General features: G+C 42.6%; 1 protein-coding gene across 4 annotated transcripts in view; it reads left to right on the top strand.

Moving 5' to 3' along the window:
- Positions 1 to 16,112: 16,112 nt before the first annotated feature.
- Positions 16,113 to 16,858, top strand: part of RBPJ (recombination signal binding protein for immunoglobulin kappa J region) — a 103,864-nt gene continuing 103,118 nt past the window's right edge. For 2 of the 4 annotated variants that reach the window (XM_007091125.3, XM_007091126.3), the window contains exon 1: positions 16,279 to 16,499. In XM_007091125.3, the coding sequence (XP_007091187.1) occupies positions 16,480 to 16,499 (20 nt within the window). In that variant the 5' untranslated portion in view covers positions 16,279 to 16,479. The other 2 variants (XM_042984822.1, XM_042984823.1) reach the window with 2 other exon arrangements.

Genomic DNA, 16,858 nt, shown 5'->3' with positions numbered 1-16,858 from the left:
TGTCAGGAGTCCAAATTAAAAACATTGACACTGTTATATTTGGTTTAGATCCTTCTTTTTTTTTTTTTTTTCCAAAATCTATTTTGTATTGAGCCTTGAAAACTTTGCTGCAAAAAGAAAGTTAATTATAGAATATCCCTGGAAGGATACTCAAGAAATTGGTTACAGGATTTTCTTTTGAAAGGGTAACTGACTGGTTCCCTGGGAGACAGCAACCAGAGGGATTTTTACTCTTCTGTGCCATTTAGTGTTAACAGCTAAAATGCAGGATGCCCACTTAAATTTGAATTTCAGATAAACAACAAATTAATTTTTAGTACAAATATGTCCCCAATACTGGATGGGACAAATTTATACTAAAAATGTATTTGTTGTTTATCTGAAATTGAACTGTATTTTAACTGGTGTCCTGTATTTTTGCTTGCCCGATCTGGCAACTCAGCTCTATGTGCATTCACTTCTGTACATTTTAAATTTTGTTCCATGGGTACATATTCCCCATTCTAAAAATAATTAGATTTTTTAAAAAGTGTTTTTTGCAGTTTGTCGCATATTCAAAGGCAATTTTAGCAAAGGACAAGAAGTAGACACAGGATAGACTGAAATTAAATATGTGGCCTAAGGATAATTTCTCTAAATAAGTATAAAAGAGCGAAATTTGCAAAGATAATTCTGGCATGGATTTTGCCAACACGGTACAGCCAAAGGGAAAAAGTCTGAAAACACACTTCCTGGTGAATCTGTAGTCATTGGAACCCTGAGGGAGACACGTCAGTCCGTGGATCTTGAACAAGACTAAGTCAGGAGAGGAAAGAAATTGTTATCTGAATTCCAGGTACCTTCAGCTCTGTTAAGGTGGAGCCTTAAACTGACTGAACTTTAGAGCTGGAAGGAACTTTGGAATTTTCTTTTCAATTACTTCATCTTTTCCAGCACATTTGGAAATTAGGAAATTCTATTTCCAGTTCCTTCCCCCACACCTCTCCACCCCCATCACCAGCTCCCACCAGGGGCCTAGGGATGGTGTCCCAGTTTTTAAGGTTCTCAAGGTAACATTAACATACCCATTATGTAATTACCCTACCCTAGGATCCCAGCCTTGGGATCTTAATTTACCAATGGTAATGAAAGAGAAAGTGACCCAGCAGGCCTAGCAGAGGACACGTTATAGGAAAGGTCAGAAGAGCCCGCAGTATTCCCATTCTAGCTGTGTCTGTAACCAAGTGTGCACTGAGGAAGGTTACTTAACTGCTCTGGGCCACAGCTTCCTTAGTTATTAAAAGTGGGGAGTAGAGTTTCCTGGCTGGCTCAGTCAGGAGAGCATGTGACTTGTGATCTCGGGGATCTCAGTCATTTCAACTATGACTTTTATCTTAAAATAAGATCAGTCCACTTCTCAAATGTAAAGACATCTTATCCTTGCGAGAAATATAATCTCAAACTTACTATAAATCTAACTAGAGGATAAATCAACTGACATAGTGATGATTATTTAATTTTCTATGGAGTTTATTGTTTATTTGCCTACACTCACATATTTATCTCAGCAAATGACTAAGACAAAAAATATCACGTAATTGAATACAGTTACAGTTTAATTTTTTTTCTACCTTTTTTTGTTGTTGTTAACAGCTTTATCAGGACATACTTCACATACCATATGATTGCACATTCAGTGGTTTTGAGTGTATTCAGAGCTGTGCAATCATAAAATTTTTTTTAATGTTTACTTATTTTTTTTTTTGTTTGAGAGAGAGAGCACGAGCAGGGGAGAGGCAGAGAGAGAGGGAGAGAGAGAATCTCAAGCAGGCTGCATGCCCTCAGTGTGGAGCCCATAGCAGGACTCGATCCCACAAACCATGAGATCATGACCTGAGCCAAAATCAAGAGCCATACCCTTAACTGACTGAGCCACCCAGGTGTCCCTCGTCACCACAATTTTAGAACATTTCATCACTCCAGAAAGAGTCCTTCACACTTTAGCAGTCACTCCCATCCCCCACTCCCATTCTTTCTAGCCCTGGGCAACTGTTAACTGATTTCTATCTGTATAGGTTTACTTATTCTGGACACTTCGTATTAGCAGAATCGTACAATATGGGACTTTTCGTGACTCACTTCTTTTCATATAGTGCGTTTTCAAGATTTATCCATGTTGTAGCATATATCTGTACCTCATTTCTTTTTGCGACCTAACATTCTATTTTATAGATATGCCACATTGTATTTACCTGTTCATCAGTCGATGGACATTTGGGTTGTTTCCACTTTTGGGCTATTATGAATAATGCCGCCATGCTTATTCATGTACATGCTTTTGTGTGGACACAGGTTCTCAGTTCTCTTGGGTATCTACTCAGGAGTGAGGTTGCTGGGTCTACCTTTAGCCATTCGGGGAACTGTCAGACAGCTTTTCAAAGTGACTTCATCATTTTTTTATTTCCATCACATTAATGTGTGAGCGTTCTGATTTTCTACATCCTTGCCAACATTTGTCAATATCTGTCTTTTTGGTTACTGCCATCCTAGTGGGTGTGAAATGATATCACACTGTGGTTTTGATGTGCATTTCCTGGATGGCGAATGATGTTGACTATTTTCCCGTGAGCTTATTGACCATTTACATATCTTCTCTGAAGAAATGTCTATTTAGATCATTTGCCTATTTTTCAATTAGGTTGTAGTTTTTATTACTCAAGTTTTCAGAATTGTTTATATATTGGTGTTTACATATTCTGGATACTAGATCCTTGCCAGATATATGACTTGCAAATATTTTCTTCCACTCTGTGGGGTGCCTTTTTCACTTTCTTGAGCATAAAAGCTTAGTTTTGATGAAATCCAATTTACCCATTTTTTTTCCTTTTGTTGCTTGTACTTTGTTGTCATATCTAAGAAACCATTGTTAGTACAAGATCATGAATACTTACTTCAATGCTTTCTTCTAAGAGTTTTACAGTTTTAGTTATTACATTTAGGACTTTGGCCCATTTTAAGGTCATTTTTATATATGTTATGAAGTTCAGGCCCAAGTTCATTCTTTTACATGCGAATGTCTAGTTGTTCCAGCACCATTTGTTGAAGACTATTTTTTCCCCCATTAAATTGTTTTGACACTCTTGTTGGAAAATTAATTGATCACAAATGTGAGGGTTCATATCTGGGTCTCATTCTTTTTTCTTTTTTTTTTAAAAGTTTACTTATTTATTTTGAGAAAGAGACAGCACCAGCAGGGGCAGGGTAGAGAGATTCGGAGAGAGAATCCCAAGCAGGCTCTGCACTGTCAGCACAGAGCCTGATGTAGAGCGAGCTCGATCCCTTGAACCATGAGATCATTACCTGAACTGAAATCAAGAGTCAGTTGTTTAACTGACAGAACCACCCAGGCCTCCCTCTAGACTCTCATTCTGTTCTACCGATTTGTGTGTTTACCTTATTCCAGGACCATATAGTCTTGATTACTATAGCTTTGTAGTAAGTTTTAAAAAGCAGAAGTATAGATCTTCCAACTTTGTCCTTTTTCAAGATCGTTTTGGCTATTCTGGTTTCCTTGAATTTCCATATGAATTTTAGGAACAGCTTGTCAATTTCTGCAAAGTAGACAGTTGGGGCTTTGATAGTTATTATGTTGACTCTACAGATCAATCTGGGAGTTTGCCGTCTTAAAAATCATATCTTTCAATCCACGAACATGGGATGTCTTTCCATTTACTTAGATCTTTTTAAATTCTTTCAACAATGTTTTGTATTTTTCAGAATATAAAAACTAAACTTTTTTATTAAATTTATTTCTAAGTATTTAATTCTTTTTATGCTGTTATAAATGGAATTGTTTTCCTGATTTTATTTTTGGTTCATCCATTGCAAATATTTGGTGATATAAAGGCGTTTTGTATTTTGACCTTGTATCCTACAACCTTGCTAAACTTGTATATTAGTTATAATACTTTTTTAGTGTAGTGCTTAGAATTTTCTACAAGATCATGTTATGCGCAAATAGAGATAGTTTTCCTCTTTGTACTCTAGATGCTGTTTATTTAATTTTCTTGCCAAATTGTCTGATTAGAACCTCCAGTACAATGTTGAATACAATTGGTGAGAATGAAAATCTTTGCCTTCTTCCTGATGTCAGTGGGAAAACATCAGTCTTTTACCTTTAAATATTGGTTCTGGAGTTTTCATAGATGCCCTTTATCAGGTTGAAGAAGTTTCCTTCTATTCCTAGTTTGTTTGGTATTCTCTAGTACAGATCTTACCTGACTTATGATGGGGTCATGTCCAGATAGATCCAACATAAATTGAAAATATCATAAGTCAAAAATGCACTTACTACACCTAACTCTCCAAACATTACAGCTTAGCCTAGCCTACTTTACACATGCTCAGAACATTTGCACTAGCCTAAGCTGGACAAAATCATCCAACACAAAGCCTACTCTATAATAAAGTATTGAGTACCTCATGTAATTTATTGAATACTATACTAAAAGCGAAGAACATAACGATTGTATGGGCATAGAATGGTTGTAAGCCTATCAGTTGTTTGCCCTCATGATTGCATGGTTGATTGGAAGCTGCATCTTGCTTACTACACTGCCCAGCACCATGAGAGAGGATCGTACCACAAATCACTAGCCTGGGAAAAGATCGAAATTCAAAATTTGAAGTATGGCTTCTACTGAACGCATATCACTTTCACACCATCATACAGTCAATAAATTGTAAGTCAAACCATTGTAAGTTAAGGGCCATCTGTATTTTGTTGAGGATTTTGTGCCTCTATTTACTAGTCTTCAGTATTCTTCTCTTGTGGTGTCTTTGGTGAATTATTTTTTAAAATAATAAACATACCCCCCAAAAATCTACAAGGGTATTAGGTCTTCTCCCTGCCTTGGCTACCCACCCTTAGCCACTCACTGTTACTAGTTCATATAAACAGCTATTTAAAAATAAATCTTTTTAAATTCCTTACCATTTATATTTTTGTAAATAAGTTATTAAAATTATAATCAGTTACTCTGAGTACTTGACAGAAGATATTCTCTATCAGATTGTAATAATAAAATCATTGGAATTTCTATAGTAAAAGACCAAAACTCACTGACAATCAGAAACTCCACTTCTAGAGGTATAACTTGAATAAGTCATGCTTTCTGAGCCTCATCTGTAGAAACAAGAATAAAAGCCCCTACCTGCCCCCTTGTTCTGAGGACTGAGGGAGATGATATTTGTGAAAACAGGCTTGGGACAAGGTAGACTCAATTATATTTACTATTGATTCACAGATTGCATATCACAGTATCCCTTTAAATAGCAAGCTGCTTGCTTGTGTGTTAGATTGGCATAAAAATCTTCAAAAACCCTCTATTGCATAAAACTAAATACTTCTGTATGTAATCTGTTTTTCAGAAGTTATCTTTCAGTTCTTAAGTCCTTTTTTTGCCTAGATTCTTTGATTTGTTGCCTATTTCGGAAACTTGGAAAGTACCATGCAAATACAGATATAGCTTTGCTAAGTTAAAAATAAAATACTTAGTGTTTGCTGGTGAAGGAAAATATGATGCTATGTAGGTAAAACTGTGTGATGAAAATCAGATTCGCATTTCATAAGAACATTTCTGGAGAACTTTAGACTTGAAAAGTAGGAGCCAAATCCTTCTCTCAGACGATAGTTTATAACTCTCACTGAAGTCAAGAGTGATTCTGAGGGTAGAATTTAAGCCAAGTGTTTGGAAAGCTGGGAGAAAAAAAAAAAAAGAAGCATGCATAAATTTCCAAATCTTTCCAAAGTACTTAGATGGGAGGAGATTTGTAGTTAAGATCTTGAGAAATGTTTTTTCCACTAGTGGGCTATTCATAACACCTTACTATATATTATTTTACCTCCCCTAGGATTCTAATTATGATCAAATTTAGTTAAATAATTATTTAAGTAGCAAAAACTACACATACAATAATACCAATTATAATGTCTAACACGGAGTCATTTTTTTTTAAATTTGATTTTATTTAGTTTTTTAAAAACACATATGGACTTTTATTTATTTATTTTTTTAAGTAAACTCTATGACCAATGTGGGACTCGAACTCACAACCCTGAGGTCAAGGGTCTCATGCTCTACTGACTGAGCCAGTCAGGTGTCCCTGACATGGTTTTTAAAGATATCTTTAAATGGAGAGGTTCTCTAAAGCCTTTTAGAAATGAAATAAATCATTATGAGATTGAGATGAAACTTTTCAGACATACCTATTGCATAAAACTAAGTCCATACTCAATATTTATTAATAGCCTAATTAGAAATTATCTTAGATACCTTTTTTCCTACAGTAATTTCACAAGATCTTTTTTTTTAATTCCTACATGTTGAATAATTAAACTTCTAAAAATTAATTACAATTAGAAATGTGGATGATATTGATATAATGGCAATCATTAAAAGTGACAATGTACAACTTTGATCATGATGTTTAAGGGCATTCTTAGTCGACTGTCTGCATAGGTATTTCAGAAGACAGGAACTGATATCTCTCACTATTTGTCAGTGCTTGAATAGACTGGCTCCAAAGTTGATCTTAGTCTATTTTGGGCAAGGGTGCTAGCCACAAAGGTCATATCTACCAGTTGATGCTTATCATTACACTATCTATGACACAAAGTAACACAGATGCAAAGAATAAAGGCTTTCTTTGAAAAACTGGTAAAGGCCATCTGTGCCCAAGGTTAATAGTAACACAGGCCAGAGGAGAAAATGTAGGGGTGTTTTTCTGTTCTCTTGATTTCCTATATAACCATAGTCAAATTTTTACAAATAAATGTGCCAACCAAAAACAAATACAATAAAATTACTGAGAGACAATTATTTCCATTTATTCAACTACATAATTATCTAGTTTGTTCTGTGCAATGAATCTCTGAGGTAGCCTTAGTCCAACTAATAGAGAAAAAACAAAACAAAACAAAACTCAGCATCAGTATGGGTGATTTTCCTAAAGAGGTAACATTTACAGAGTACGTACTATGTATATAGTTATTTCATGTAATACCTGAACGAATTCTCGAAACTTCCCTAAGCAATAGGTTCTACATTCCCCATTAGCAGTTGAGGAAAAATTAGCTTGCCCCCACAGTTGGCCTTCTGGCTGGTAGTGGGACTCAATGGTAGAGCTGGTCCGGTGCTCTTTCCTTCATATCCCAGCTGTTCTTTTTTTTTTCTTTAATTTTTATTTGTTGTTATTTTTTTTTATTTGTTTTAATGTTTTATTTTATGTTGGAGAGAGAGTGAGACAGAATACAAGCGGGGGAAGGACAGAGAGAGAGGGAGGCACAGAATCCCAAGCAGGCTCCAGACTCCGGGCTGTTGGTACGAAGCCCACCATGGGGCTCGAACTCATGAACCGTGAGATCATCACCTGAGCTGAAGCCCCCTGCCAGCTGTTTTTTAACTATGGTGTTCAACACTGACTCAACACAGAACCAAAAACCAGTGCAATATGTGATACATGACCAGGTGGAAAGTTTAGGAAATCAACATGTGTGTGTGTATATATATATATATATATACATATATATATATATATATGTATATATATATATATATATTCCTTTGTCAACAAATAACTGGTATTTTATGATTCATATGGTATTTTCTTGTTTTGTAAAGTGTTGTCGTTTTGTCATTGTTTGTAAAACTGGCTTTGTCTTGTTTATATCATAAAAAGAACAAGGCATATCAATCCCACGTGGAAACATTTTCTTCCAATTACATTAGCTATGAAAACTTTTGACAAATTATTAGGTTTGTACACACCAAATGTGCATTTGATTCCATTCACGTTCCACATCACTGGAGTAAATGGCCCGTTCTTTTTCTTACTTCACCTTCTTGAACTGCTGCACATGTTAGCAACTCATGTAAAGCTTAACTTGGGCCTGCAAAAAAAGAAAAAAAAAAAAAAAAGATCAAATTCCCAGGGCCAAAGAATACTGTGAAAGTCAAATACATTGGAAAGAAAAGAATGAATATTTATTTTTGTTTTTCAAGTTCTCCTGAAGGCAAATCTGTGACTCATTTCCAATGCTGTCTTTATTTCTTTTAATCCTTGTTTTCCTTATAGAGTTACACAGTCTGATGGAATCCTGAACACTCTTTCAATCCCCTGTACATTTTATTGACCTTAATTAGCATGGAGTAGAAAGTGATGGGAATATTGGTATTAAAAAAGGTATGAAGTAAAAAAGGTATAAAGATGAATGAAAACCATAAGAAACTTCTCTGGAGTAAACAGTCCCAAATACCTAATGTGAGTTGTCAGGCTTTCTTAAGCACGCCATCCCATCGCATCAAACCCTGCTTTACATCCTGAGAGGCTCTCGTTGCCTATCTACAACAGGTTTCCAACCTTTTAGGACCCGTGCATCTCCGAAAATTAAATAATAATAGTGATACTGCTATTTCTAAGTGGGAGAGGCTAAAGAAATGAATTCACACCAATCTGGATAAAATTGCCACTGTAGTCAGCTGTTTATTCATTTACTTATTTTTTATTTTTTGAGAGAGAGAGAGGGTGGCACATGTGTGAGCGGGGGAGGGGCAGAGAGAGGGGGAGAGAGAAAGAATCCTAAACCGCCTCCATGCTGTCAGCACGAGCCCGAAGGAGGGCTTGCTCTCGAGACCTGTGAGATCATGATCTGAGCCGAAATCAAGAATCAGATGCTTAACCGACTGACCAACCCGGGCACCCCTATATTCAGCAATTTCAACACTGATTTTTGAAGTGTTAAAGATATTTTCACATGCTTTGCAATAATTTTCATTAGGTGAATGCAACTCATAGATTTATCGGATAAAAATAATAATGATACAAACTGACACCACCATAGCAATTATGTCCCGGGTGTCATTCTGTATGACTTAGACATAATAAACACTTTGAATCCTCATGACATAATACACATTTTGAATTCTCATAACTACCCTATGAATTAGGTGCTATCACCTCCATTTTACAGGTGAGGAAACTGAGGCACTGACAATAGGCAGTAACGTGTCTAAGGTCTTAGAGCCAGAATCCATACGATGTGGCGTTGGAGCCCACGTTCTCCGTCGTGAGGCTGATGTTCAATGTTTCACTGTGCCTCATTAATAGAAGATGGTGCAATTTAGTGTTAGAATAAAAGAATTGTTGAAATATGTCCCTGTGGTTTAAACCACCACAGCAAAACATGCCCCTTTCATGAATGTGCTTATGTCACTGCCACTAACTGCTTCACATACCTATTGGATATATACACTCAGGGGCTCCCAAACTCATGCCTTTTCATATTAGATAGTGTTTATTGTTTTTTAAAGAAAACTACATGCGATTACTCCCTTTAATGTGAAACTTTTTTTTTCTTAAATATTTGGTTTTGAGACACACACACACACACACACACACACACACACAGCATGATGGGGGAGGGGCAGAGGAGGAGACACAGAACTCAAAGCGGGCTACAGGCTCTGTCTTCTCAGCACAGAGCCACACTCGGGGCTTGAACTCATGAACTGTGAGATCATGATCTGAGCTGAAGTCAGACACCCTGGCGCCCCAAAAGTGAACCCCCTTTTTCTTTTTTTAATGTTTATTTATTTTTGAGAGAGAGAGAGAGGCAGGGCATGAGCTGAGGAGGAGAAAGAGAGAGAGGGAGACACAGAATCTGAGGCAGGCTCCAGGCTCCGAGCTGTCAGCACAGAGCCTGACAAGGGGCTCGAACTCCCGAGCTGTGAGATCATGACCTGAGCCAAAGTCGGACGCCCAACCGACTGAGCCACCCAGGTGCCCCTAAACGTGAACCTCTTGAAGAAAGATTACATCTACCCCCTACAACAAAGATTCTCAAAGTTTGGCTCATGAACAATTTGCATCAGAATCCCTGACCAGCCTGCTAGAAATGCCTGTTCGCGGGCTTCAGCCCAGATGAACTCGTTTAGAGTCTTAGGGAGTGGGACGCAGCTGATGCCGATGCCAAGTTTTGAGGACCTTTCTGCAGGTCCTTCTTATGACCCTGTTTAGGATGCCTGCCCCCTGCTTCTACATGCACCAACCCCCCCACCTGGAGTTCCCCTGAGTACAAGATGCTTTTTCACACCTCAGAGCCTGAACATGTTGTTTCCTGTGCCTCTCATGTTTCTTCCTCCTCTGATTGTCTTCTGAACTCCCCTCCATCAAGAGTCAGTTCAATAGTCATCTCTGCAAGGTTTCCCAGGGTCCATCAGTCAAGACTTAGGTGCTTCCTCCATTGTACTCCAATGCCACTAAACTACATCTGTCCTAGAATTACACAGCAGCCAGTCTGTGTACTCTGTTGGCCAGGGAGTCCCCTGAGGTCTCTGCATTATCCAGCTTTTTAAACCACCAAAGATGATGTCTGACATGGATGGTCGGGACTCTAAACTTGCTGTGTGAATGGGTTTGCTTATGAGTTCAGGGTTGCCCGATGGCTGGAGTGAAATACTGACCGTTCTGCAGTTAATTCTACTGAGATGGTAGGTCAAGTACATAACTTCTATTAGTAACTAATTTTGGGGGTGCCTGGGTGGCTCAGTTGGTTAAGCGTCCAACTCTTGGTTTTGGCTTAGGTCATATCTCACAGTCTGTGGGTTCGAGCCCCATGTCGGGCTCTGGTCTGGCAGTGCAGAGCAGAGCCTGCTTGGGATTCTCTCTCTGTCTCTCTCTCTCTCTCTCTCCCTCCCCCTCCCCTGCTCATTCCCTCTCTCTCTCCCCCCTTCTCTCTCTCCCTCCCCCTCCCCCACTCATTCCCTCTCTCTCTCTCTCCTTCTCTCTCTCTCTTAAAATAAATAAATTAATTAAAAAATTTAGAAAATAATTTTAATAGCAAACAGAAGGGAAATAATTTTCTTTGGTCAATTATTTTTATTCTCGCACATTTTTTCCCTTTTCTTTCCCCCCTTTTTAATGTTTTATATTTTGAGTAGGCAATATATGCACTTGGTACCAAACTCAAAACATCCAGGGTGCCTGAGTGGCTCAGTCGGTTAAGCGTCCAACTTCAGCTCAGGTCACGGTCTCACAGTTTGTGAGTTCGAGCCCAGAGTTGGGCTTTGTGCTGACGCCTGGAGCCTGCTTTGGATTTTGAGTCTCCCTCTCTCTGCCCCTACCTTGCTCGCACTCTCAAAAATTAAAAACAAACAAACAAACAAAAAACCAAAGCATTAAAAAAAAAAGTCAAAGTATCCAAGACAGTAGATTGTGAGATAAGTCCTCTTCTTGCGTACATCCTCCAACGGTTGAATCCCTTATGCTGTGCAGGCATTGTTACAGTTTCTATTCCAGAGCCATTTTAGATACATAGAAGCAAAAGGTATGTATTTATCTAATACTGTTTTGTATCTTGTAGTCTAAACTTTGTGATAGCTCCATATAAGTACATGAAAAGCAGCCTGGGCTTATTAACAGATGCATACTCTTCAATTCTATGAACATATCATGATTTTTTAAAAAAATGTTTATTTTTGTAAGAGAGACAGAGTGCAAGGGGTGACAGACAGAGAGAGTGGGAGACACAGAATCTAAAGCAGGCTCCAGGCTCTGAGTTGTCAGCACAGAGCCCAATGTGGGGCTGAAACCCACGAACCATGAGATCGTGACCTGAGCCGAAGTCGGATGCTCCACTGACTGAGCCACCCAGGTGCCTGGGTTTTTTGTTTTTGTTTTAAGTTTATTTATTTTGAGAGAGACAGACAGTGTGAGCAGGGGAGGGGCCGAGAGAGGGAGAGAATGTTAAGCAGGCGCCTCCTTAAGCAGGCTCCTCCACGCTGTCAGTGCGGAACCCAACACGAGGCTGGAACCCATGAAATTGTGAGATCATGACCTGAGCTGAAATCAAGAGTCGGACGCTCAACCGAATGAGCCGTCCATGTGCCCTGAATACATCACGATTTTTAAATTAAGTTTTAAATTTTAAGTCCAGTATAGTTAACATACAGTGTTAGTTTCAGGTATATATTTAACTTTATTTATTTTTGAGAGAGAGAGGCAGAGCATGAGAAGGGGAGGGGCAGAGAGAGAGGGAGACATAGAATCTGAAGCAGGCTCCAGGCTCTGAGCTGTCAGCACAGAGCCTGATGCGGGGCTGGAACTCACGAACCATGAGATCATGATCCAAAGTCGGATGCATAAGGACTGAGCCGCCCAGGTGCCCCCATTTTTTTTGTTAAATAAGACACCTCTTGATTGACATTTAGGTTGTTACCAGTATTCTCTACCATCAATAATGCTGCAATATATAGGTAATTTCATACATGTGTGAGTATATTTGTAGTCTAGATTTCTAGAAATGCAACTGTAGGATTAACAGGTTAACAGTATTAACAGATTAACAAGTTGTATAAAATGGTTTCATAAAGATTATACGTATTTTCACTCTCATTAGCAACATACGTAAATACCTGTTTCTTAATATCCTTCCAATAGTGTTTTCTTTCCTGAGGTTCTAAAATGAATAAAGGAAACCCTTTGAATAAGTGTGAATTCGTCTACTGGCCTAGCCCAGGAACAAGAAATTTTTTTGCAGTAAGTCAACACAGATGATTACTCTATAGGATCTCTTCTCCCCAGGCAGGCTGGCACTGGGGTATTTCTTGTTGGTCTAACCCCAATACTGTTTTCAACCCTAGGAGGCTTAGTGAGCTTCCAGAATCATTTCTCCTCTGCTGTAGAGAAGACATACTGTTCATTCTGTAAATACACACTGAGCGACTATCAGGCACCAGACGTTGTTCTAGTGGCTTAGGTTTAAACAACGAATAGACAAAAGTCCCTGTCATTATTAATGTTACAGAATAACGAGAGACGGTAGAGAGGAAACACAACACACAGGTATGATATGTGGTATGTTAAGTTATAAGTGCTTTGGGAAAAAATAAAGAAGGGACTAGAGAGTATGAGGAGTCACTTTTGTGAAGGGTGGTCAGGGAAGGCCTCGCTGAGAAGGTGACGTTTCAGCAAAGGTTGGAAAGCGGTTAAAAAAATGAACAAGGTATCTGAAGGAAAGACCAAAAGCAGTTGATAGTGTCCCCGGTATGTCCTGGAACAGCAAGTCAGACTGCTGGTTAGAGCTCAGTGAGCAAAGGCAGGAGGAAGAGGTGAGGTCAGCGACATCAGGGGATTTGGGTAGCAGGTCAGACGGCATAAATCCTTATAGTGAAATGGGAAAACCATAAAGAGCTCCAGAGGGTTGCTCTGAATGCTCTATTGACAACAGACTGGGGGCAGGAGGCAAGAATGGAAGAAGGGAGAACCACTTAGGAGACTTTCTAGAAACAAGGTGAGGAAGGAGATGGGTCACACCGGGTTGGTAGCCATGGAGGTGTGGGAGTATTTGGACCGTGGGTCTATTTTGTAGGAATGGCTGGCATGATTTGGTTAGACTGGATGTTGGATGTGGGAGGAAAAGGAGGCAAGAATGATTCCAAGGTTTTTGGCTTAGAGAAGTGGGAGGCTGGAGTTGTCACTTACTGAAATGGGGAAAGAATGTAGGCAGTGCATGTTTTAGGGTGAAGATGATTTGTGACTTGGCTTATGGTTACCGTGGCTTTCCGTGGCTGGGACTCTCAGATGGCCATGATTCCAAATTAAGTAAATGGCCTGGACTAGACCACGACTGAAATGCCTTCTTGGAATGAAGGCTCCAACGAATCTGCCCATGGGCAGAGCTATCCCGTTCCAAATATGACTTGCACTGAGCTATAGTATTAAATATTCTTACAGCTTTTTCTCTGTGAAATATTTAGTCAAAGGGATAGGAAAATGCGCGCACACACATCATCACACATAACTAAAAATCCTGCAAACAACTCAAAAACTTGATTCCTTGTCCATTACGTAACAAGCAGAACGTGAGCCTCTATCAGAGGACTCACTGTCCTCCAAAAATCAAAACTCAATTCTAACTGAATCAAAACTAATTGCCGGTCCGTGATGTCACTAAGCCACCAGTTCCTGAGAATGCCCTGCTAAGCTGGTACAGAAACCACACCAGGACAATATGAAACGCGCCTGATTGAAGAATGTAACCACGAATTCACTGGTCCAATAATTCAAAAGAAGGGATACACTGAAACCAGTCATCGCTAAAGCATCTGATGAAACAATACCTAAAATGGAATGACTATTTCAGCAAATAGAAAGGTGAAGGAAAGCAAAGCCAACAGTTTAACTCTTATTAGTGGAAGGAAAGGAAAGTAAAATCCACAAGAACAGAAACTGATATATAGGAATTACTTCGAAAAGCTAGGAAGAGATTAGGGGAAAGAAATTTTTAAATTGTGTCCTTGAATGCGAGGCGGGCGACAGTGCAGAAGCGCAGAGAGCACTCTTCTTTCCCTACCCAACTCGCGAGGCCAGCGGGTAGATCAGAAAGAAAACAACCAATTGCTAGAAGAGAGTAGCTAAGGAAATCTGAACTTGTTTTAAACCAAGTAAAGTGGTGGCCAGACTAGGTGACTCAGAGGCATGACTCAAACCCGACAGTGGGGGCCGTCAGCTCCCGGAGGCCGGGGGTGCGGCGTCAAACACATTTTAGGAAAGTACCCGGCTCGAGGAAGGCGACAGGAAACCTCCCCGGGGGATCGGCCTGGGGCTCCTCCTGCCCTACAGTCTGACCTCTTACCAAAAGCACCAAGAGGAGTTTCTAATCTCCTGGCTTCCCCTTCTTGCTTTACAGCCCGCCCACCCCGCCACCCATTTTTCTTCCACAAAGTGTCACGCGGCGTGTGTGTGCAACACGTCGTGCCCCCTCCCAGCGGCCTTCAGCCCCGCGCTCCCCGCCACGCGCCCACCCGCCCCGCCTCCGCGGCGAGCCGCTCCCTTCCCACCCCGCCCGCCGCCCGGGCACGCGCGGCACGAACAGCGCCTGGAGCTGCACTAGACAAACACCTGTCCCGCCTGGGCTCCGCGAGATTTGGGGGCGAAAGCATAGGCAACAGTGGGCGCGTTCTCGCGAGGTTTAGGAAATTTCCCACGGCCCGTGTTGTGTCTGAGTTGAGTAGTGGAAGGCGGTGGGAAGGAGGTGTAGCGTGAGACTGGGCTGCCCGCATTGGGCACATGCGCAGTGCCGCTCGCGCGTGCCGCGCCAATCCTGCAGCGCCTTCAGCAGGTCTCCGGCAGCGGATTCCAGTTCTCCGGGTTTTGGGGCTCCCTACAGGAGGCAGTGCTCGATCTGGGAATCTCTAGGAATTGAAAGGGCAAGGCTGGCGGGGGCGGGGGTGGGGGTGGGGGTGGGTTGGAGGTGGAGAAAGGGATGTTGCAGGTAGGAAGAAGGGGTCAGGATTCAGGCCCTTCTTCCTCCTGGTAAATGCCCAGACGGACCAAGTTGGCTCCGGTGTTTCCAGGGTTAGGTTGCCTGAAGTACGTTTCGGGCAGCGACCAGCGTCCTTCACTCTGCCAGGCCCACGGGAGGACCTGGGCAGGGTCTGCCCCCATTACCCCTGCGTTCACACACGGCTGGGGACTGCGATCAGATGCTAAAAAGGCTCACACAGCAGGCCAATCTGCGCCCCTGGTTTGAGTGCGGCACCCCTGGTTTGAGTGCGGGGTGGGGGGAGTGTTGGCTCTCAATTCCAACGCAGTTTTCACTTCTGGAGAAAACTGCGCAGAGCCCTAACATGCGTGAGAGAGGTGGACATGAGGGGTGTCTTTGCCAGAGGCCTTGGCCTGACCTCGTTTCACACCCAAGGAGAAGAAAGTTAAGTCCACAGAGCTGAACTGCAAAAGTTTTCCATTTACAGAGCTCTGGAGGGTCAGCCCACGTTGTAACTTGTCTGTCTATGCGCTAGCACGGGGGACCCAATGAGCGAAGACAGTTCTAGGTTTGTCACTCGCAGAACTCCAGGCATCTCTGTAGCTCCAGCATCTAACGCTGACATTAGCATAAGGGAGGCGTCCAATGAACGTCTGAATGAATGAAAAGGGCTGGGAACCAGAGTGAGCGGGAAGCCACTTGGAAAACACCCATTTGAGGAGGTGTTTCATCTAGGCCTGTGAAACGCGGCAGATTTTCCCAGGACCCCTCCTCCCTTCCCCTCGGCCCCGCCTCCTGACCCCTCCATTCCCCGTCCCCGTTGTAATCCCCTCCGGTTTTCCTCAGTCTCCACGTACGTCCCTCAGGGCGCGTCCCAAAACCCGGATAACCGGAGCGCTCCCCATGGACCACACTGAGGGCTCGCCCGCGGAGGAGCCGCCTGCGCATGCTCCATCGCTTGGGTAGGTTTCCAGGGAAGGCAGCGAGCAGGCTCCCCTACTCCGCGGGCGGCGCGAGGCGTCTGGCTCTTCGCGGCGGCTGCGAGGGGAAAAGAAGCGCGGGGGCTGGGTGGAATTGAGGAGTGAGGGAAAAGGGAAGGGGCGGGGGAGAGGGACCAGGGAAGGCGTCAGGGGGAATCTCGCGAGGGTTGGAGTTTTGGCGAGAGTTTGTGGAAGATGGCGCCTGTTGTGACAGGGTAAGTCTGGGGGAATCGGAGCGCTGGGAATCGGGAAAGTTGCGGGCGTCTCGCAGCCCGTGGCGGGCAGCGTGTTCGGGGGCCGCGGCGCGCTTGGCGTCCGGGGCCGCGGGGGCGGCGTCGCGTGCGTCGAGCGCGGCGGCGGCGGCGGCGTGTGGCCGTGCGCTCCCCGCTCTGCGCCGCCGTGGCTCGGGCTCTCGCGCGTGAGGGCGGGCGGCGGCGGCGGCGGCGACGCCGGCGGGTGCGGGCGTGAGTGCAGCCGGGCGCGCGGGGCCCGCGGGCGCCGTGCCCGCCGTGCCCGTCGCGCGCCTCTCGCGCCGCCGCCCGCGGGCCCTGCTTCCCGGCCCCGCGCAGCTTTG

This window comes from Panthera tigris, chromosome B1 (assembly GCF_018350195.1).
Source record: "Panthera tigris isolate Pti1 chromosome B1, P.tigris_Pti1_mat1.1, whole genome shotgun sequence".
NCBI classification, from domain to species: Eukaryota; Metazoa; Chordata; class Mammalia; order Carnivora; family Felidae; genus Panthera; species Panthera tigris.
This window is presented reverse-complemented; position numbering and strand designations above follow the sequence as displayed.